General features: G+C 45.7%; 1 protein-coding gene across 5 annotated transcripts in view; it reads left to right on the plus strand.

Annotated features, from left to right (window-relative positions):
• LOC110516540 (septin-9) overlaps positions 1 to 24,088 on the plus strand; it is a 156,017-nt gene that overhangs the window by 69,395 nt on the left and 62,534 nt on the right. For 3 of the 5 annotated variants that reach the window (XM_036941638.1, XM_036941643.1, XM_036941642.1), the window contains one exon: positions 4,378 to 5,109. In XM_036941638.1, coding sequence (XP_036797533.1) covers positions 4,378 to 5,109 — 732 coding nt within the window. Of the gene's footprint in view, positions 1 to 3,441; positions 3,527 to 3,847; positions 4,007 to 4,377; positions 5,110 to 24,088 lie in introns of those variants that run through there. The other 2 variants (XM_036941639.1, XM_036941640.1) reach the window with 2 other exon arrangements.

Here is a 24,088-nt window from a genome sequence, read left to right on the forward strand (position 1 = left end):
TCTGCTGACAGTGGGCCAGATCCCTCTTCCTGTCTCAGGGAGGAAACCTAATCCCTGTTTGTAACAGTTGGACATCAGTCACCTGGCCTCACCTCGCTGGCAGACCACTATTAGCCAGGGAGCGCTGGGATAAAGCCAGCCATTGTCCAGGACCATGGGTCCAAAGTACCTAGAGGGCCCGGAGTGCTGACAGAACTGGAATGCCAATCTGTCGATAACCGTCAACCAAGCTGAGATTTCCTGTATCTGTACAGCAGATTCGAGAGAGTTTAGAGGAGCATTAGGCCAGTGAGACTCAGCCTTGTTTAAGCAGTCACAGAAATATCCATAATGCATCCTGAAAAATGTTACTCCTGATTTTGGTCTCTTTCCTCAGTGAAACTAAACTATTTCTGAACTGTTGCCAAGATCAGCTATTACACCCAGAATTCTGTGTCAAACACCTCAATAGCACAGCATTTGTCATGTATCTACTCACACATCTTTAAATCTTTAGGTAGCCCTGCCTAAACTGCAGCCAGCATGGCTTTTATTCAGTAATACGACACAAAAACCTGATGAAAAGAACCAAGTGTGTGAAAATAGTGTGCTCCATAAGGGGGTCTATTACCCCCATGCTGCTCCCTGGCTCGGGGCCTTCTGAGCGGGGAAGATGCTGGCGCTGGCTGGGTTGTTTATTTGGGAGCTCCAGGGCCCTAGTCTGGAAGAGCAGAGGTTAGCTAGGTGTCGCAACCTCCAAACTGACACGGAACCAATGGAACCCCATACGTTACGCAGGGTTGGGGAGTAAGTCATTACATGTAATCCGTTACATGTAAGGGATTACAAAAACGGTAACTGTAATCCATTACGTTACCAGCAAAAATATTGTAATCAGATTACAGATACTTTTGAAAAACTAGATGATTACTTTGAGGATTACTTTTAAATTCAGAAAGAAAATCTTTGACACTTTGACACACTCTGTTTTCACAATGATATTCAAATCAGCATTGAAAAAAGGCGCAAATTTAAGTTTGTTCCACCTGAGCGAGTCTGACCACAAGTCAGAGACCACTATGATGACTCACCAAATGTGTTTGATGCATCGCGGGAAAAGAGCAGAAATAGGCTTTTGTAGGCTACAGTTCAAGATATCTCTTCCAATGATGTGACTGTTGTCGGCATCCAAAGATTATCCAACTTGAATAAACGCTTGGAGGTAAGGATGACAGCAGCGGTTTAGTCTACGGTGATACGGATATCACTTATTATTATTGATCAATGCATGCCATTCCACAAGCGCAGCATTTATTATTCAACTCGAATCAATGAGCCCAATCAGTCCTTCATTACAACAAAATCATAAACAACAGAGTAGAGCTGGCTAATATGTCCTTAGTGTTGGGGTTATGCTCAGGTAAAACAATGTGGCTAATCTAAACTGATAGACTTTGGTTTTTAATGTAATGTAATGTAAGGATATCATTTAATCATATTATTATTATATGTAGTAGAAAGCGATGGGTTAGAAGAAGCCTACATAACCAACCCATAAAGTAACATTTTACATCCATATATGGCCAGCTATGTAAACTTTAACATTGATTTATCCTGAAATAGATGTTGTTCAATTGGTAACGTACATGTTTGTCTTCTTCTAATGCATTTTAAGGCGAAAGTAATCTGAAAGTAATCTAAAAGTAATGTAATCAGATTACATGACTGATTTTCGGTAATCCAAAAGTTACGTTACTGATTCCACTTTTGGACAGGTAACTAGTAACTGTAATGGATTACATTTAGAAAGTAACCTACCTAACCCTGACTGTAAGGCTGTAAGGCCAACTTAGAAACCCAACGGAAACATAACAACAACAACAACTGGAAACAATAAGCCCCAGGTCCCAAATCTTTTTACCTGGGACTCATTGCACTACTAGCCTGGTTCCAGATCTGCCAGTCCTCTGTCAACTCCCCTGTCTACCTTGGTTAGTTAAGGCATCCTGGTGATTTGCAGAACTCAATGTTTGCTAATGGAATAATACATTGAATTTGACATGGCTGACACTTAAATAGCATAAGAATGCTGTAACTATAGCTAGCTTTCAAGGATAACTTTATGAAGATTATAGCAAGAAACTGTCTGGGCAAAAGCCCTGTGTGTGTCTGTGTGTGTGTGTCTGTGTGCTTCTGTGTGCGTGCGTGTGTCTGTGTGCATCTGTGTGCGTGCGTGTGTCTGTGTGCGTCTGTGTGCATGCGTGCGTGTATGCGTGTGTGTGTGTGTGTGTGTGTGTCTGTGTGTGTCTGTGTGCATCTGTGTGTGCAAATGGGGGTGGTTGGGTGTGTGATGATGCTTCATTTATTTGAAGCTTGAAGATATTTCACTAGAAAATAAAAATGCTGAAGAGTGTGTATGATACTATTTCTAGTGAGCTGGGCTAGACTAATATTTGTCCTTCTATTGTAGAAACTTCATTACTAAAGAGATTACTAAAGAAATTACTAAAGATATATTATAATCAGCTTGGGTTTTACTATAAATGTAAGTGGGTCACGTGATCAACAAATGACGCACGTCACAGAAATAGATGGTATATATAAAGGTAACACCCATAGATGGTATATATAAAGGCCACACCCATAGATGGTATATATAAAGGCCACACCCATAGAGGTATATATAAAGGTAACACCCATAGATGGTATAAATAAAGGTAACACCCATAGATGGTATATATAAAGGTAACACCCATAGATGGTATATATAAAGGTAACACCCATAGATGGTATAAATAAAGGTAACACCCATAGATGGTATATATAAAGGTCACACCCATAGAGGTATATATAAAGGTAACACCCATAGTGGTATATATAAAGGTCACACCCATAGAGGTATATATAAAGGTAACACCCATAGATGGTATATATAAAGGTCACACTCAAAGAGGTATATATAAAGGTAACACCCATAGATGTATATATAAAGGTAACACCCATAGATGGTATAAATAAAGATCACACCCATAGATGGTATATATAAAGGTCACACCCATAGATGGTATATATAAAGGTCACACCCATAGAGGTATATATAAAGGTCACACCCATAGATGGTATATATAAAGGTAACACCCATAGATGGTATATATAAAGGTCACACCCATAGAGGTATATATAAAGGTCACACCCATAGATGGTATATATAAAGGTAACACCCATAGATGGTATATATAAAGGTCACACCCATAGAGGTATATATAAAGGTAACACCCATAGAGGTATATATAAAGGTCACACCCATAGATGGTATATATAAAGGTAACACCCATAGATGGTATATATAAAGATCACACCCATAGATGGTATAAATAAAGATCACACCCATAGATGGTATATATAAAGGTAACACCCATAGATGGTATATATAAAGGTAACACCCATAGATGGTATATATAAAGATCATACCCATAGATGGTATATATAAAAGTCACACCCATAGATGGTATATATAAAGGTAACACCCATAGAGGTATATATAAAGGTAACACCATTAGCCAACCTGTTGCTGCTTATCTATGTTATTTGTTGATAGAACCGCGTTTTTATTCAATGGGCAGAATTGAACAGAATTTGAGTATTTTTTTATAGGATACATGCTAATTCGTCACAATTTATGGGCATGGCGAGCGCAGGGGTGTATTCATTACGCCGATTCTGTTGTAAAATGTTTTGTAATATTTAACAACAGAAACCAAAAGTTTTGCAACGAAAACTAGAGTTTCTATTGGACAAATTCAGTTAGGTCCCGCCATGTTTCGTTCCGTTTGCTTCCATTTGGTTCTTAACTTGTAAACGGTTTCCGTCGTAAGAGATAATGAATACACCACAATAGCGCGCGCTTTGGTTGTGTTTGATCAGTTTGTGCGCATCGGTTTGTTGTGAGTCATTCACGTTTTCATTGAGGGAATGCGAAATAACTACATCGCAATGATGAAAAAATATGTGAAGCGTATTAAATCCGGTAATGAACGGACTTTCCCTGTTAATATTTTAGTTACATCGGGATTCCGTAGGGTTTTTGTTTTTTGTGACATAGTTTTCAACTTGATTTTTGAATGGTGTTCCCCAAACACGTTAGAAATCAAATTGTAGGCCTACAATCTTCTCCAAGAGATTATTCCAAATCTGAAACGCTTTCCCCTCTTGTATTTTGGTAGCCTAGTTAGGCTATAGCAGTAGGCTACTCAGCTAAATTATGAAATTGTGATATATACTGATGCATATATTGATGTTTATTAATCCATTCATTATATTACTTAATTAATGTACAAGGCAACACAATTCGTCTGTGTTGATCTGTTGACTGACCACAACATGTCTTCTCTTTTCCAGCACTAAAGAGGTCGTTTGAGGTGGAGGAGTCTGACATCTCCATCAACCCCTCCCCTCTGTCCCGTAGGACCAACCTCCGCTCCTCCACCTCCAGCCAGCGAAGCTTCCACGAAGCCCGCAACTCTGACAACCCCTCCAGAACCTCGCCTTCTGACTCCAACCCTTGCTCCCCCAAAACCAGCCTGAGACGCATGGAGCTGTCCGGGGGAGTGGTAGGAGGCCGTGCCCTGGATACAGCCTCCACCCGCCGGACCGAGATCTCTATTGAGGTGTCATCCAAGCAGATTGACAGCTCGCCCAGCCCGGGTATCGCCCGCTTCGGCCTGAAGAGGCCTGAGGCCCAGAGCCTTGGTTCTCGAGCCGGAGCCGTCTCAGAGAGCTCCTCCAGCTCGGCACACAGACGGGCAGAGATCTCCCTCTCTCGGCCCCACGAGCCCCCCGGGGCACCCAGGAGGGGGGACTCCCAGCCTCCCTCAGCCACCCGGATCCCTGACCCCCCTCAGAGGAGGACCGACCCCACCATGGTCAGCCCTGTGGAGGGCTTTACTTCCAGGAGACCCGAGATGCCTGTCTTCCGACAGCCAGAGATGGCAGCACCACCTCCGGTCAGGGTGGTGGAGAACAACAGCCACCCCCCAGTGCCCAGTGGCCCCCTGCCCAGCCTGGTGGAGCCCAGGAGCGAGAGGACACAGCCTCCGGTCAGCGAGACGCCCGTCGTCAGACCTATAGAGAGTAAGTCAATCTAATTCTATGTCTGACATATGCATTAGTCTCTAATGCTTGTTCATTTCACCTCTGTGCGCTCTCTCTGTCTGTGGACAGTATTTCACAACTGCTCTCTGCTGAGAGAGAATGTAGAGAAAGTTGTTTTTTAAAGTTCAGGGGTTGATCCTTTGCTTTGATCAGAATCATTTGTGTTGTAGAATGTCAGTTGCATTTGTTTTCAGTGTTCGCACCATTTCAAGACAGTTTAGATACACAAGCTGTCTTATTTGACATGTGAATAGTCACCTTTCACTCAGACAAAGTGCAGCCTAACTCTGCAAGGCAACAGTGACAGTACCAGTACAGATGGTTTCTCATGAGCTCTTGCTGCTGTGCTGTCTGGATGTCTGACTGGGAATATAGGTCAGAGTAATGATGAGGATCCCAGCTGAGGCCCAGCAGTAAGAATGGGCTCACCCAGCCAGTCAGCCAGCCAGTCAGCCAGCCAGCTAGCCAGTCAGTCAGCCAGTCAGTCAGTCAGCTAGCCAGTCAGTCAGTCAGTCAGCCAGCCAGTCAGTCAGCTAGCCAGCCAGCCAAGTTGAGTGTACTCTAACCATTACGTCAGGCCCTTATGAAGGACTTAATGGAAGCAGACAGAGGTTGACATAGCAGTGAATTGTGAAACTGAACTATGTATGATGTGGTACTCTCTTGGTTTTCATTTCAGATATTCCTGGAAGTGATGTTTTTACAGGGTCGACTCCGGTGTTAAGAATGCAGTAAAGTAGTGGTTGTGTTTCATAGTGGCTGGTCCATACTTCAGCTGTGTCCTGTGTAAACATACAGTAAAGTAGTGGTTGTGTTTCATAGTGGCTGGTCCATACTTCAGCTGTGTCCTGTGTAAAGTAGTGGTTGTGTTTCATAGTTGCTGGTCTATACTTCAGCTGTGTCCTGTGTAAACATACAGTAAAGTAGTGGTTGTGTTTCATAGTTGCTGGTCCATCCTTCAGCTGTGTCCTGTGTAAACATACAGTAAAGTTGTGGTTGTGTTTCATAGTTGCTGGTCTATACTTCAGCTGTGTCCTGTGTAAACATAAGGTAAAGTAGTGGTTGTGTTTCATAGTTGCTGGTCCATCCTTCAGCTGTGTCCTGTGTAAACATAAGGTAAAGTAGTGGTTGTGTTTCATAGTTGCTGGTCTATACTTCAGCTGTGTCCTGTGTAAACATACAGTAAAGTTCTTCCATAAAGATGGATCATTCAAAACCAGAGTGATAGATAGCCTTCCTTTCCTCCGTCTAACCTGACCTTGAGCTTTTTGGGGTTTGAACTAGAGATGAGTGATATGGACACATTTATATCGCTTTAAATTGACTTAGGGCTGGGTGATATGGCCAAAATATCACATCACAGTATTTTTGACAGTATTTGAAGCTATTTTATGTTTTTGAATAATACAAGTTGTAAATATGCTTCATGGGTAATTCATGACTCCAGGGTGACAACACATACATGTGATTTAAATGGCTTTCTCCATTTATACTCTAAACAAAAATACTTTTTAGCATTTTCATCCATTTCTGCACTTTTTACTATAATTTCCCCACTGTGACTCTAGTAGCTGATGGAGTAAACTATAAAAACACACATTATACCCATAGGAGTTGCATATCATGTTTAACAAACCAAACATACTGTTATAGAAAGTCAAGACACTCAAACCGGTCCGTGCATCATTCCCGGTGTGTATAGTAAAATACGGTATACCACCCAGCCCTAAATTGACTGAATGAATAGGATAATGCTACATTGAAAGATACATTTATAACATGAATGTGAACCACTGCTTTTTTAAATGACTCTTTCACGGTAGACTTTGAGATTTTGGCAATGAGATCCTTAATCTACTTCCCCAGAGTCAGGTGAATGCTGGATAACATTTTTATGTCTCTGCGTGTAAGTTGATGGAAGTTGCTAACTGGCACTAGCGCAATGACTGGAAGTCTATGGGTATCTGCATTTTCTTGCAAACCTACCTCTAACTTATTTTATATTGGACACAGAGGCATAAAAATGGTATTCACAAATTCATCTGACTCTGGGGAACTAGATACAATATACTAGATACAATATACTAGATACAATATACTAGATACAACATACTAGATACAATATACTAGATACAACATACTAGATACAATATACTAGATACAATATACTAGATACAACCCCGAAGTATCCCTTTAAACTACTACTACTAGTTTGATGGTTGTAGCCATCAATTGTCCCATTAACAATCACCCATATTAGCCAAGTGATTTTATTTCAAACTTCACATTTCTCTAGCAAGGCCCTACGTTGTAGTTTATTTATCGTAATGAACGATATTAGTGAAATGCCCACGAGAAGTGGTTGGTGTTAATCATTGTTGGTTTATCGTCCCAGCTGTAGTTGGAACTTTGAAGCACAGTGACTAATGGTGGAACTATGCTGTGGAGTGAAGGGTTGGTGTGCGTCCCAAATGGCACCCTAATTCCCTGTGAAGTGCACTAGTTTTGACGAGCCCTGTGGGCCCAGCTCAAAAGTAGTGCACAAATGACCATAGTAGGGTGTCACTTGTGACACAGCCATGGTTAGCAAAGCCTTGAGATAAAGGAAGATCATTCTGTGGTGTTTTTTCCTAAGTCATGTGTCATAATTGTATATTTTTCTGGAAAAGTACCTGTCATCCTACGGTGGCTAGGAGCTGTCAGTAAGAACTATGACTCATGATTCAGGCATGCCAAACCTTCAGCCCATCTGTTTTAAAGATGAAAAGGGCAATGGAGTGAATGTTATTTCGGCTTCCGATGTGCCTTTTCTCAAACCACCAGAAAAGCCTCAAAGGATGGGACCGTTTCAACTTGAAGGGTCAGGGAGGTATGAGTGAGGTCATGAGTGTATGAATACAGATGATGCAATGTTGACATTGTGGGGGCTTGAAGGCTTCCTATATGTAGGCCTACCTCTCTCATTAAAGGTCTAAGTAGCCTTGACGTATTCCTGTCTCCTCGTGGGAGAGGTCTTAGTTTATTGTGGGGGGAAGTTTAAAGGTCTAAGTAGCCTTGACGTATTCCTGTCTCCTCGTGGGAGAGGTCTTAGAGAGGTCTTAGTTTATTGTGGGGGAAGTTTAAAGGGCCACTTCACCACTTTTTAATCTCATTCGTTATCTCCAGCATATACTGTACCAGTGTGTTGTGGTAATGAATATGAGGTTCAAAAGTGTTGAAGTGCCCCTTTAAGTGTGATGTCAGACTTGGCGTTGACCTGATGACCTCATTCTGAAGTATAATTTGTTATAATGAACAGACCCAGGTGATGCCATAGTAACTCCATCCACTATGAACCCTTACTGTACTGATGATGAAAATAAAGTTACAAAAACAGAATTCAGAATATTAGATACATTTGGTGGTGTTATTGTGAGGCCCCTGTGAGGCAGTGTGGTGGTGTTATTGTGAGGCCCCTATGAGGCAGTGTGGTGGTGTTATTGTGAGGCCCCTATGAGGCAGTATGGTGGCGTTATTGTGAGGCCCCTATAAGGCAGTATGGTGGTGTTATTGTGAGGCCCCTATGAGGCAGTATGGTGGCATTATTGTGAAGCTCATGTGAGGCAGTATGGTGGCGTTATTGTGAAGCCCCTGTGAGGCAGTATGGTGGTGTTATTGTGAGGCCCCTGTGAGGCAGTATGGTGGTGTTATTGTGAAGCTCCTGTGAGGCAGTATGGTGGTGTTATTGTGAAGCTCCTGTGAGGCAGTATGGTGGTGTTATTGTGAAGCTCCTGTGAGGCAGTATGGTGGTGTTATTGTGAAGCTCCTATGAGGCAGTATGGTGGTGTTATTGTGAAGCTCCTGTGAGGCAGTATGGTGGTGTTATTGTGAGGCCCCTGTGAGGCAGTATGGTGGTGTTATTGTGAAGCTCCTGTGAGGCAGTATGGTGGTGTTATTGTGAAGCTCCTGTGAGGCAGTATGGTGGTGTTATTGTGAAGCTCCTATGAGGCAGTATGGTGGTGTTATTGTGAAGCTCCTGTGAGGCAGTATGGTGGTGTTATTGTGAGGCCCCTGTGAGGCAGTATGGTGGTGTTATTGTGAAGCTCCTGTGAGGCAGTATGGTGGTGTTATTGTGAAGCCCCTGTGAGGCAGTATGGTGGTGTTATTGTGAAGCCCCTGTGAGGCCGTATGGTGGTGTTATTGTGAAGCCCCTGTGAGGCAGTATGGTGGTGTTATTGTGAAGCTCCTGTGAGGCAGTATGGAGGCGTTATTGTGAAGCCCCTGTGAGGCCGTATGGTGCCGTTATTGTGAAGCCCCTGTGAGGCCGTATGGTGGTGTTATTGTGAAGCCCCTGTGAGGCAGTGTGGTGGTGTTATTGTGAGGCAGTATGGTGGTGTTATTGTGAAGCTCCTGTGAGGCAGTGTGGTGGTGTTATTGTGAGGGCCCTATGAGGCAGTGTGGTGGTGTTATTGTGAGGCAGTATGGTGGTGTTATTGTGAAGCTCCTGTGAGGCAGTATGGTGGTGTTATTGTGAAGCTCCTGTGAGGCAGTATGGTGGTGTTATTGTGAAGCCTCTGTGAGGCAGTATGGTGGTGTTATTGTGAAGCCCATGTGAGGCAGTATGGTGGTGTTATTGTGAAGCTTCTGTGAGGCAGTATGGTGGTATTATTGTGAAGCCTCTGTGAGGCAGTATGGTGGTGTTATTGTGAAGCCCCTGTGAGGCAGTATGGTGGTGTTATTGTGAAGCTCCTGTGAGGCAGTATTGTGGTGTTATTGTGAGGCAGTATGGTGGTGTTATTGTGAAGCTCCTGTGAGGCAGTATGGTGGTGTTATTGTGAGGCAGTATGGTGGTGTTATTGTGAAGCTCCTGTGAGGCAGTATGGTGGTGTTATTGTGAAGCCCCTGTGAGGCAGTATGGTGGTGTTATTGTGAAGCCCCTGTGAGGCAGTATGGTGGTGTTATTGTGAAGCCCCTATGAGGCAGTATGGTGGTGTTATTGTGAAGCCCCTATGAGGCAGTATGGTGGTGTTATTGTGAAGCCCCTGTGAGGCAGTATGGTGGTGTTATTGTGAGGCAGTATGGTGGTGTTATTGTGAAGCTCCTGTGAGGCAGTATGGTGGTGTTATTGTGAAGCTCCTGTGAGGCAGTATGGTGGTGCTATTGTGAGGCAGTATGGTGGTGTTATTGTGAAGCTCCTGTGAGGCAGTATGGTGGTGTTATTGTGAAGCCCCTGTGAGGCAGTATGGTGGTGTTATTGTGAAGCCCCTGTGAGGCAGTATGGTGGTGTTATTGTGAAGCTCCTGTGAGGCAGTATGGTGGTGTTATTGTGAAGCTCCTGTGAGGCAGTATGGTGGTGTTATTGTGAAGCTCCTATGAGGCAGTATGGTGGTGTTATTGTGAAGCTCCTGTGAGGCAGTATGGCGGTGTTATTGTGAGGCCCCTGTGAGGCAGTATGGTGGTGTTATTGGGAAGCTCCTGTGAGGCAGTATGGTGGTGTTATTGTGAAGCTCCTGTGAGGCAGTATGGTGGTGTTATTGTGAAGCTCCTATGAGGCAGTATGGTGGTGTTATTGTGAAGCTCCTGTGAGGCAGTATGGTGGTGTTATTGTGAGGCCCCTGTGAGGCAGTATGGTGGTGTTATTGTGAAGCTCCTGTGAGGCAGTATGGTGGTGTTATTGTGAAGCCCCTGTGAGGCAGTATGGTGGTGTTATTGTGAAGCCCCTGTGAGGCCGTATGGTGGTGTTATTGTGAAGCCCCTGTGAGGCAGTATGGTGGTGTTATTGTGAAGCTCCTGTGAGGCAGTATGGAGGCGTTATTGTGAAGCCCCTGTGAGGCCGTATGGTGCCGTTATTGTGAAGCCCCTGTGAGGCCGTATGGTGGTGTTATTGTGAAGCCCCTGTGAGGCAGTGTGGTGGTGTTATTGTGAGGCAGTATGGTGGTGTTATTGTGAAGCTCCTGTGAGGCAGTGTGGTGGTGTTATTGTGAGGGCCCTATGAGGCAGTGTGGTGGTGTTATTGTGAGGCAGTATGGTGGTGTTATTGTGAAGCTCCTGTGAGGCAGTATGGTGGTGTTATTGTGAAGCTCCTGTGAGGCAGTATGGTGGTGTTATTGTGAAGCCTCTGTGAGGCAGTATGGTGGTGTTATTGTGAAGCCCATGTGAGGCAGTATGGTGGTGTTATTGTGAAGCTTCTGTGAGGCAGTATGGTGGTATTATTGTGAAGCCTCTGTGAGGCAGTATGGTGGTGTTATTGTGAAGCCCCTGTGAGGCAGTATGGTGGTGTTATTGTGAAGCTCCTGTGAGGCAGTATTGTGGTGTTATTGTGAGGCAGTATGGTGGTGTTATTGTGAAGCTCCTGTGAGGCAGTATGGTGGTGTTATTGTGAGGCAGTATGGTGGTGTTATTGTGAAGCTCCTGTGAGGCAGTATGGTGGTGTTATTGTGAAGCCCCTGTGAGGCAGTATGGTGGTATTATTGTGAAGCCTCTGTGAGGCCGTATGGTGGTGTTATTGTGAAGCCCCTGTGAGGCAGTATGGTGGTGTTATTGTGAAGCTCCTGTGAGGCAGTATGGAGGCGTTATTGTGAAGCCCCTGTGAGGCCGTATGGTGCCGTTATTGTGAAGCCCCTGTGAGGCCGTATGGTGGTGTTATTGTGAAGCCCCTGTGAGGCAGTGTGGTGGTGTTATTGTGAGGCAGTATGGTGGTGTTATTGTGAAGCTCCTGTGAGGCAGTGTGGTGGTGTTATTGTGAGGGCCCTATGAGGCAGTGTGGTGGTGTTATTGTGAGGCAGTATGGTGGTGTTATTGTGAAGCTCCTGTGAGGCAGTATGGTGGTGTTATTGTGAAGCTCCTGTGAGGCAGTATGGTGGTGTTATTGTGAAGCCTCTGTGAGGCAGTATGGTGGTGTTATTGTGAAGCCCATGTGAGGCAGTATGGTGGTGTTATTGTGAAGCTTCTGTGAGGCAGTATGGTGGTATTATTGTGAAGCCTCTGTGAGGCAGTATGGTGGTGTTATTGTGAAGCCCCTGTGAGGCAGTATGGTGGTGTTATTGTGAAGCTCCTGTGAGGCAGTATTGTGGTGTTATTGTGAGGCAGTATGGTGGTGTTATTGTGAAGCTCCTGTGAGGCAGTATGGTGGTGTTATTGTGAGGCAGTATGGTGGTGTTATTGTGAAGCTCCTGTGAGGCAGTATGGTGGTGTTATTGTGAAGCCCCTGTGAGGCAGTATGGTGGTGTTATTGTGAAGCCCCTGTGAGGCAGTATGGTGGTGTTATTGTGAAGCCCCTATGAGGCAGTATGGTGGTGTTATTGTGAAGCCCCTATGAGGCAGTATGGTGGTGTTATTGTGAAGCCCCTGTGAGGCAGTATGGTGGTGTTATTGTGAGGCAGTATGGTGGTGTTATTGTGAAGCTCCTGTGAGGCAGTATGGTGGTGTTATTGTGAAGCTCCTGTGAGGCAGTATGGTGGTGCTATTGTGAAGCAGTATGGTGGTGTTATTGTGAAGCTCCTGTGAGGCAGTATGGTGGTGTTATTGTGAAGCCCCTGTGAGGCAGTATGGTGGTGTTATTGTGAAGCCCCTGTGAGGCAGTATGGTGGTGTTATTGTGAAGCCCCTGTGAGGCAGTATGGTGGTGTTATTGTGAAGCTCCTGTGAGGCAGTATGGTGGTGTTATTGTGAAGCCCCTGTGAGGCAGTATGGTGGTGCTATTGTGAAGCTCCTGTGAGGCAGTATGGTGGTGTTATTGTGAAGCTCCTGTGAGGCAGTATGGTGGTGTTATTGTGAAGCCCCTGTGAGGCAGTATGGTGGTGTTATTGTGAAGCTCCTGTGAGGCAGTATGGTGGTGTTATTGTGAAGCCCCTGTGAGGCAGTATGGTGGTGTTATTGTGAAGCTCCTGTGAGGCAGTATGGTGGTGTTATTGTGAGTGGAGCTCCTATAAGGTGGTTGTGTTCATGCTGTCTGTGTAGTCTGGTCCGAGGGAGACGCAGGCAACTGGTAGGTGTGACATTCCAAATCTGGAGTCCATAAACGTGCAGCATAAAAATAGAAACCCTTCAATTTCCAGCTTTTTCTGCTGCTGTTGCTTCTTTGTTGACTGCTCCTTATTGGCTGTTTCATCACTGTTACAAACAGCCTCTCCGATGGCTGAAATAACTCTCTGCCAATCTACCATGGCCTCCTAGGGCTGTAATATATAGGTGCACTTGATTTAGCTCGCCAGGTAGGCAGGGTTTGCACCTAGGGACCAATGAATGGCACCAAACAGGGGAAGTCCTGCATTTTGTGTTGGTTCTGTTTATGAGTATTCATCATGGTTATTGTACTGAATATCACAGCACCAAAAGTCTTTGCTTGAGTTTAGAGGAAAAACATCTGATACTGATCTAATCACAAGAAGGGAAGAACATCTTGAGAAAGGTGGTCTGAGGACTAGTGGTGTGTGGGTGGTGAAGTAAGATGGAACCAGTCCAGGAATCAACCTTTGACCTGCATCATTGACTAATGTTTTCCTCTGGAGGTATTATGAGGAGAGGAGAGAACGCAGACCTGACTGGTCATGAAAGAAAGAGAGATTTAGTTTATTATCTATTTCACTTGTTTTGGCAATGTTAACACGTTTCCCATGCCAATAAAGCCCCATGAACTGAGAGAGAGAATCCCAAAGATTGTTTTGATAGGAAAAGGGTTAAGTTCCTCCTGTAGTGAGCGAGAGAGAAACCCCCTTTAGAGTGAGAGGGGGCGTTGAGCCAAGGGAGAAGTGTGCCGATGTGGGCGAAATGGATCCCTGGTTTCCTGTAAATGTTATTAGGGAGAGGGAATAAACTGGAAACTCACCTTTGACCCCTATAGTCAGCTTAGAGTAAACACATACAGTCGTGGCCAAAAGTTTTGAGAATGACACTAATATTAATTTTCACCAAGTCTGCTGCCTCCGTTGGTATGATGGCAATTTGCGTATACTCCAGAATGTTATGAAGAGTGGTTGAATAAGTGCTGAAGGGGCTTGCTGCTGTGGTTGACTGAATGCTGAAGGGGCTTGCTGCTGTGGTTGACTACATGTTGAAGTAGATAGCTGCTGTGGTTGACTACATGTTGAAGTAGATAGCTGCTGTGGTTGACTACATGCTGAAGTGGATAGCTGCTGTGGTTGACTACATGCTGAAGGGGCTTGCTGCTGTGGTTGACTACATGCTGAAGGGGCTTGCTGCTGTGGTTGACTACGTGTTGAAGGGGCTTGCTGCTGTGGTTGACTACGTGTTGAAGTAGATAGCTGCTGTGGTTGACTACGTGCTGAAGGGGCTTGCTGCTGTGGTTGACTACGTGCTGAAGGGGCTTGCTGCTGTGGTTGACTACGTGTTGAAGGGGCTTGCTGCTGTGGTTGACTACGTGCTGAAGGGGCTTGCTGCTGTGGTTGACTACGTGTTGAAGGTGATTGCTGCTGTGGTTGACTACGTGTTGAAGGGGATAGCTGCTGTGGTTGACTACATGCTGAAGGGGCTTGCTGCTGTGGTTGACTACGTGCTGAAGGGGCTTGCTGCTGTGGTTGACTACATGTTGAAGTAGATAGCTGCTGTGGTTGACTACGTGTTGAAGTAGATAGCTGCTGTGGTTGACTACGTGTTGAAGGGGATTGCTGCTGTGGTTGACTACGTGTTGAAGTAGATAGCTGCTGTGGTTGACTACGTGTTGAAGGGGATTGCTGCTGTGGTTGACTACGTGTTGAAGTAGATAGCTGCTGTGGTTGACTACGTGTTGAAGTAGATAGCTGCTGTGGTTGACTACGTGTTGAAGTAGATAGCTGCTGTGGTTGACTACATGCTGAAGGGGCTTGCTGCTGTGGTTGACTACGTGCTGAAGGGGCTTGCTGCTGTGGTTGACTACGTGTTGAAGTAGATAGCTGCTGTGGTTGACTACGTGTTGAAGTAGATAGCTGCTGTGGTTGACTACGTGTTGAAGGGGATTGCTGCTGTGGTTGACTACGTGTTGAAGTAGATAGCTGCTGTGGTTGACTACGTGTTGAAGGGGATTGCTGCTGTGGTTGACTACGTGTTGAAGTAGATAGCTGCTGTGGTTGACTACGTGTTGAAGTAGTTGGCTGCTGTGGTTGACTACGTGTTGAAGGGACTTGCTGCTGTGGTTGACTACGTGTTGAAGGGGCTTGCTGCTGTGGTTGACTACGTGTTGAAGTAGATAGCTGCTGTGGTTGACTACGTGTTGAAGGGGATTGCTGCTGTGGTTGACTACGTGTTGAAGTAGATAGCTGCTGTGGTTGACTACGTGTTGAAGGGGAATGCTGCTGTGGTTGACTACGTGTTGAAGGGGATTGCTGCTGTGGTTGACTACATGCTGAAGGGGCTTGCTGCTGTGGTTGACTACGTGCTGAAGGGGCTTGCTGCTGTGGTTGACTACGTGTTGAAGTAGATAGCTGCTGTGGTTGACTACGTGTTGAAGTAGATAGCTGCTGTGGTTGACTACGTGTTGAAGGGTTTGCTGCTGTGGTTGACTACGTGTTGAAGTAGATAGCTGCTGTGGTTGACTACGTGTTGAAGTAGATAGCTGCTGTGGTTGACTACATGTTGAAGTAGATAGCTGCTGTGGTTGATTACGTGTTGAAGTAGATAGCTGCTGTGGTTGACTACATGTTGAAGTAGATAGCTGCTGTGGTTGACTACGTGTTGAAGTAGATAGCTGCTGTGGTTGACTACATGTTGAAGTAGATAGCTGCTGTGGTTGACTACGTGTTGAAGTAGATAGCTGCTGTGGTTGACTACGTGTTGAAGGGGCTTGCTGCTGTGGTTGACTATTTGTTGGAGGGGCTTGCTGCTGTGGTTGACTACGTGTTGAAGGGGCTTGCTGCTGTGGTTGACTACGTGTTGAAGTGGATAGCTGCTGTGGTTGACTACATGCTGAAGGGGATTGCTGCTGTGGTTGACTACGTGTTGAAGAGGCTTGCTGCTGTGGTTGACTACGTGTTGAAGGGGCTTGCTGCTGTGGTTGACTATGTGTTGAAATAGATAGCTGCTGTGGTTGACTACGTGTTGAAGTGGATAGCTGCTGTGGTTGACTAAGTGCTGAAGGGGCTTGCTGCTGTGGTTGACTACGTGTTGAAGGGGCTTGCTGCTATGGTTGACTACGTGTTGAAGGGGCTTGCTGCTGTGGTTGACTACGTGTTGAAGGGGTAGCTGCTGTGGTTGACTACGTGTTGAAGGGGCTTGCTGCTGTGGTTGACTACATGCTGAAGTGGATAGCTGCTGTGGTTGACTACGTGTTGGAGGGGCTTGCTGCTGTTGTTGACTACGTGTTGAAGTAGATAGCTGCTGTGGTTGACTACGTGTTGAAGTAGATAGCTGCTGTGGTTGACTACGTGTTGAAGTAGATAGCTGCTGTGGTTGACTACGTGTTGAAGGGGATTGCTGCTGTGGTTGACTACGTGTTGAAGTAGATAGCTGCTGTGGTTGACTACGTGTTGAAGGGGATTGCTGCTGTGGTTGACTACGTGTTGAAGTAGATAGCTGCTGTGGTTGACTACGTGTTGAAGTAGTTGGCTGCTGTGGTTGACTACGTGTTGAAGGGAATTGCTGCTGTGGTTGACTACGTGTTGAAGGGGCTTGCTGCTGTGGTTGACTACGTGTTGAAGTAGATAGCTGCTGTGGTTGACTACGTGTTGAAGGGGATTGCTGCTGTGGTTGACTACGTGTTGAAGTAGATAGCTGCTGTGGTTGACTACGTGTTGAAGGGGAATGCTGCTGTGGTTGACTACGTGTTGAAGGGGATTGCTGCTGTGGTTGACTACATGCTGAAGGGGCTTGCTGCTGTGGTTGACTACGTGCTGAAGGGGCTTGCTGCTGTGGTTGACTACGTGTTGAAGTAGATAGCTGCTGTGGTTGACTACGTGTTGAAGTAGATAGCTGCTGTGGTTGACTACGTGTTGAAGGGGTTGCTGCTGTGGTTGACTACGTGTTGAAGTAGATAGCTGCTGTGGTTGACTACGTGTTGAAGTAGATAGCTGCTGTGGTTGACTACATGTTGAAGTAGATAGCTGCTGTGGTTGATTACGTGTTGAAGTAGATAGCTGCTGTGGTTGACTACATGTTGAAGTAGATAGCTGCTGTGGTTGACTACGTGTTGAAGTAGATAGCTGCTGTGGTTGACTACGTGTTGAAGTAGATAGCTGCTGTGGTTGACTACGTGTTGAAGGGGCTTGCTGCTGTGGTTGACTATTTGTTGGAGGGGCTTGCTGCTGTGGTTGACTACGTGTTGAAGGGGCTTGCTGCTGTGGTTGACTACGTGTTGAAGTGGATAGCTGCTGTGGTTGACTACATGCTGAAGGGGATTGCTGCTGTGGTTGACTACGTGTTGAAGAGGCTTGCTGCTGTGGTTGACTACGTGTTGAAGGGGCTTGCTGCTGTGGTTGACTATGTGTTGAAATAGATAGCTGTTGTGGTTGACTACGTGTTGAAGTGGATAGCTGCTGTGGTTGACTAAGTGCTGAAGGGGCTTGCTGCTGTGGTTGACTACGTGTTGAAGGGGCTTGCTGCTGTGGTTGACTACGTGTTGAAGGGGCTTGCTGCTGTGGTTGACTACGTGTTGAAGGGGTAGCTGCTGTGGTTGACTACGTGTTGAAGGGGCTTGCTGCTGTGGTTGACTACATGCTGAAGTGGATAGCTGCTGTGGTTGACTACGTGTTGGAGGGGCTTGCTGCTGTTGTTGACTACGTGTTGAAGTAGATAGCTGCTGTGGTTGACTACGTGTTGAAGGGGCTTGCTGCTGTGGTTGACTACGTGTTGAAGGGGATTGCTGCTGTGGTTGACTATGTGTTGAAGTGGATTGCTGCTGTGGTTGACTATGTGTTGAAGTGGATAGCTGCTGTGGTTGACTACGTGTTGAAGTGGATAGCTGCTGTGGTTGACTACGTGTTGAAGGGGGCTTGCTGCTGTGGTTGACTACGTGTTGAAGGGGCTTGCTGCTGTGGTTGACTACATGCTGAAGGGGCTTGCTGCTGTGGTTGACTACGTGCTGAAGGGGCTTGCTGCTGTGGTTGACTACGTGTTGAAGGGGCTTGCTGCTGTGGTTGACTACATGCTGAAGGGGCTTGCTGCTGTGGTTGACTACGTGTTGAAGTAGATAGCTGCTGTGGTTGACTACGTGTTGAAGGGGCTTGCTGCTGTGGTTGACTACGTGTTGAAGTAGATAGCTGCTGTGGTTGACTACGTGCTGAAGGGGCTTGCTGCTGTGGTTGACTACATGTTTTACTTCTCTGCTTTAACATTGTGTTTGGGACTAAGACGGTGGTTTAAACCCATATTCCAGAAATGAATCAGAGGACCGTCATTGTGAACTAGGGATGAAAGCATTCCTCTGAACGAGGTGTGTTGGCTACTAGTGCCCCCCTCTGTCAGATAGTTAGAGGGCTGAGAAACAGAGTGATTAAACCATTAGACGTTTTAGACGTTAGATTTATTTGATAAATGTATCTCTCTGGTCTGAGTGACAACGTTGCTTTATTTTCAACACAGCTATGCATCGCTAATTCAACTTCCACAATGTTGGGAAGTGTGTGAACTCAGACATTTAAGCCCTGTGTAGGAGGAGTGTGTTTGCAGACACATGAGGTAATGTTTGGGAAGTATCAGTGAGTTTCCATCCACATCTTCTACCTCTGGCACCCCCAGTGTACAGCACTGTGAGAGGGCAGTCCAGTAGGACCTTCTCTCCTTTCCCCTGGTGTGTGTGTGTGTGTGTGTGTGTGTGTGTGTGTGTGTGTGTGTGTGTGTGTGTGTGAGGCCTGCAGGGACAGTAGGTTTCGTCATGTCCCTTCTCCCCTCTATTTGAGTGTTACCAACCTGCCTGGGTGCCTCAGGCCACACCGTCTGTCGGATAGTATTTCAGGTGTGTGTGTGCGCACGCTATGTGCCCCTGTGACATGTATTAAGGGTGTCTGGCCTAGGGGACAGGTGATAGAGATGAACTACTGTTACAAGGGTAAGGTACCTTTATGGGGGTGGTGTTAAACACGAGGTAGTCAAATGTATTACAGTGTTACGTTAAGGTGTGTTTAATTTACCACAGTAAAAATGCTTTAACAGAGTAGAGAGGGATTTGTTTTTGCAATCTTCCATTAATAGTTAACTATTTGCAATGGCCAATTTTATTCCATTGGGCATTTTAATTCAACAGCAAGTACAAAATGTGTCAAATGTCCGTCTGCTCCATGTTACAGTGGACTTTACGGTGTGATAACTTTAAAGGTCCACAGTGAAATGCTTCATTGTCAGTGTGTGGCATGGACATGTGAAACATTACATTTAGTATGTGATTGAACGTTTTCAATTGGATTTCAAAGCCTTGAAATGTGTTGCTGTAAAATGTTGGAAGACGTTACTGTAGGGCTGATGCTTCCACAGGAAATGATCTCATGCACACGCACACAGCTGACTATGCCTGGCTTGGACGTAACTGCATAGTGAGCCTGTATGCATACTCTCTCTTGCTCTCCATTTGTCTTTCTCCTTCCCTCCCTCTTTCGATCCCTCTCTCTCTCCTTCCCTCCCTCTTTCGATCCCCCTCTCTCCCCTTCCCTCCCTCTTTCGATCCCCCTCTCTCTCCATCCCTCCCTCTTTTGATCCTTCTCTCTGTCCTTCCCTCCCTCTTTTGATCCCTCTCTCTCTCCATCCATCCCTCTTTTGATCCTTCTCTCTCCATCCCTCCCTCTTTTGATCCCCCTCTCTTTCATCCCTCCCTCTTTTGATCCCCCTCTCTTTCCATCCCTCCCTCTTTTGATCCCCCTCTCTCTCCATCCCTCCCTCTTTTGATCCCCCTCTCTCTCATCCCTCCCTCTTTTGATCCCCCTCTCTTTCCATCCCTCCCTCTTTTGATCCCTCTCTCTCTCCATCCCTCCCTCTTTTGATCCCTCTCTCTCTCCATCCCTCCCTCTTTTGATCCCTCTCTCTCTCCATCCCTCCCTCTTTTGATCCCTCTTTCTCTCCATCCCTCCTTCTTTTGATCCCCCTCTCTTTCCATCCCTCCCTCTTTTGATCCCCCTCTCTCTCCATCCCTCCCTCTTTTGATCCCTCTCTCGCTCCTTCCCTCGCTCTTTTAATCCCACTCTCTCTCCATCCCTCCCTCTTTTGATCCCTCTCTCGCTCCTTCCCTCCCTCTTTTGATCCCCCTCTCTCTCCATCCCTCCCCCTCTCTCTCTCCATCCTTCTGGCTTCCAGCTGTATGACTTTTGTTCAAGTTTCTCTTGGCTGTCAACTGAAGGACTGAGCAGAACCAAGCCACAGTAAACACACAAACACACACACTGCCTCTCAGGTGGGGTAAAGCAGCCAGTGGTGACAGCCTCCCTAAGGACAGTATTACTGAGCGTGTCAAGGGAAGTATTTAGAAAACCACACACATGAAGTCTATGTGCAGTAGTACTAATCATAAGAACTGGCTTGTATTCTTTAGGCACCAAACGGAGGAAAACAGACTGAACCAATAAGAAACGCTCATTTTTGTTTTCCATTGTAAAACCTTTTGCTACGGTGTGCTCTAATGTATACGACCCTGGTTTATACCGTTGACCTCACTGTGTATCTGTGGAATGTCAACTGTTAGACCAACTAACTGGCACCATATTGTCGGGTGTTTGTTGCTGCTAATGCTCTGTTTGATGGATGAGGGAGGGAAACGTAAAGTGAAGGAACGAGGTGACTATTAGAAGGTGACTTAACACCAAAGACAGGACGACGGTAAACACCCCTCTGATGTCACTGACCCCTCTCGTTACTGTAGCGTGACCTTTCCCTGACCACAGGAAGCCATTTAAGTGTTTACTTATGTTTTGTTGGTTGAAGATGGGAGCCTCTCTATAGCATGAGTTGCTTAATCTGTTCTCTGAGGTTGTGTGATGGAAGCTAAGAATTGGGAGAATGGAGTGGGAATACTAGTTCTAGAACTGATAGGAGCCACATATAGACTATATTTCTACATGTACAGCTCTGCTATAGAACCTATATATATATATATACGTATTTATTATCTAAATACATGGCTCTGGAACAATACTGTCTTTTTGAGAAAAAATAGCCAGGCAAGGAGTACCTTACTGCAAGTGAGGAAGTAGAGCCTTGATTACATGCTGATGGGCTCTGTGGATGACTGTAGCTAGTTAGCCCTGGACTGGACTGGTGAGGATCTTGGTTGGAAGGATAGCCCTCCACTGTGGATGACTGTAGCTAGTTAGCCCTGGACTGGACTGGTGAGGATCTTGGTTGGAAGGATAGCCCTCCACTGTGGATGACTGTAGCTAGTTAGCCCTGGACTGGACTGGTGAGGATCTTGGTTGGTAGGATAGCCCTCCACTGTGAGATGACTGTAGCTAGTTAACCCTGGACTGGACTGCTGAGGATCTTGGTTGGAAGGATAGCCCTCCACTGTGGATGACTGTAGCTAGTTAGCCCTGGACTGGACTGGTGAGGATCTTGGTTGGTAGGCTAGCCCTCCACTGTGAGATGACTGTAGCTAGTTAGCCCTGGACTGGACTGGTGAGGATCTTGGTTGGTAGGCTAGCCCTCCACTGTGAGATGACTGTAGCTAGTTAGTCCTGGACTGGACTGGTGAGGATCTTGGTTGTTAGGCTAGCCCTCCACTGTGGATGACTGTAACTAGTTAGTTCTGGACTGGTGAGGATCTTGGTTGGTAGGCTAGCCATCCACTGTGGATGACTGTAGCTTGTTAGCCCTGGACTGGACTGGTGAGGATCTTGGTTGGAAGGATAGCCCTCCACTGTGAGATGACTGTAGCTAGTTAGCCCTGGACTAGACTGGTGAGGATCTTGGTTGGAAGGATAGCCCTCCACTGTGGATGACTGTAGCTAGTTAGCCCTGAACTAGACTGGGGAGGATCTTGGTTGGTAGGATAGCCCTCCACTGTGGATGACTGTAGCTAGTTAGCCCTGGACTGGACTGGTGAGGATCTTGGTTGGTAGGCTAGCCCTCCACTGTGAGATGTGGTCATGCAGGGTGACACACAGCAAATAGACATTTAGAAAAAGAAAGAGAAATCATTAGTCTGACCGCAAGCTTGTAGTCTCTTGTTGTGTTGTGAGGCCTTTTCATTGTCAGAGGTCTGCTAGGGTAATGTGTGTCTGTGTGCACGCGCACACCACATACTGTATGTGTCCTGTGTGTTAGCCGAGTAGGAGGACATTCCTGTGGAGAGGAGAGAGGAATAAGACCAGGCAGTACTTCTGTCCTTTTCATTAATTTGGTCCACTCACATTCCTCTCTGGTCACATGATGGACATCCTGTAAGAGCAAAGGTCAAGCCATCGGGGCAAAAAGCCCTCAGGAGCCTTGTGAGTTCTAATGACACATTGATCAGACTCCCTTTTATGCTGCTGTGGAGAAACATTTTAGTTAGCTGGCCTGTATGTTCAAAATGAACCTTAAAGGGGTAGTTGAAACAATAACAAAACGATCGTCCTGCCTATGTTTCAGTAAAAAGCTGAGGGATGTGGCTGGAGAAATATAACCACTCTGAAATGCATCAAAAGAGATACGGATGCAGTGACTGACCATTCATGATATCAACGTTTGAACCAAGTTTTGAGGCTATACAGTGGACTAGCACAGGCTTACATGTTGGGTTCTGATAGGGTACGATCGTTCAAGAGTAAATGGGTGCATATCATAAAGTCAAGAAATATATGTAGCAACTGCAGATTGACCCTTTTAGCTAGGAAAGCTTTAGCTGCAGATCGAAGTTAGCCTCCAGGCTAATGTGAGTAGTACAGAATAGTACAATTGTTGCTTATCATGGGAATTAGCTTCAGGCTATGCTAACACCGCAAAGTCATTTTGATGAAGATTAGCTTGAGGCTAATGGGGTGACTTCTGTTCAGAATTAGTGATAGTTCTGGGTGACTCCGTATCTCCCCGAGGGGAGCAGTAGGGTCATGTGCTGACTGGGGGAGCGTTCTCTCAGGCTGCAGTCACAACCTCCTAAGATGGTGTTTATTTCCCTCTTTCCCACATAAAGAGCTATTGATGGCAAGGAGAAGGGATGGCTGAGGAGCTGGACTTGTGCATGTCACAAGGCACGGAAATGTCTTCAGTGATGAATAATTTACAGATGGGAAGTGTGTGTGTTGTTTATGACGGGTGTGTGTGTGCCGTTCCGCTCCGGCTTGAGAGAGAAGACAGGAATGAAAAGCTGTCTTTTATTCCTCTGGCCACACAAAATATTTTTCCATTTTTTTTGCTTTGTGTTTCTCAGAAGAGTAATAAAAGGGACTGAATAGAGACTCTGGTTGATACTAAATCCATGCATACAACACAAGATACTGCCATTACCTTTTACCCTCCCCACTGCCTCACCTCACATGTCAATATACTATCAGATACAGAGGTACCATACTCTGGAATTCATATCTTCACATTGTCAATTTACTATCAGATACAGAGGTACCATACTCTGGAATTCATATCTTCACATGTCAATATACTATCAGATACAGAGGTACCATACTCTGGAATTCATATCTTCACATGTCAATTTACTATCAGATACAGAGGTACCATACTCTGGAATTCATATCTTCACATGTCAATATATTATCAGATACAGAGGTACCATACTCTGGAATTCATATCTTCACAATGTCAATTTATTATCCCTCAATAACTTCAAGTGTAGACTAAGGGTCAGCCTGATGAACCAAACTACCCAGTAGTAGACTATGGGTCAGCCTGATGAACCAAACTACCCAGTAGTAGACTATGGGTCAGCCTGATGAACCAAACTACCCAGTAGTAGACTAGGGGTCAGCCTGATGAACCACAATACCCAGTAGTAGACTATGGGTCAGCCTGATGAACCAAACTACCCAGTAGTAGACTATGGGTCAGCCTGATGAACCAAACTACCCAGTAGTAGACTAGGGGTCAGCCTGATGAACCACAATACCCAGTAGTAGACTATGGGTCAGCCTGATGAACCA

This window comes from Oncorhynchus mykiss, chromosome 13 (assembly GCF_013265735.2).
Source record: "Oncorhynchus mykiss isolate Arlee chromosome 13, USDA_OmykA_1.1, whole genome shotgun sequence".
NCBI lineage: Eukaryota > Metazoa > Chordata > Actinopteri > Salmoniformes > Salmonidae > Oncorhynchus > Oncorhynchus mykiss.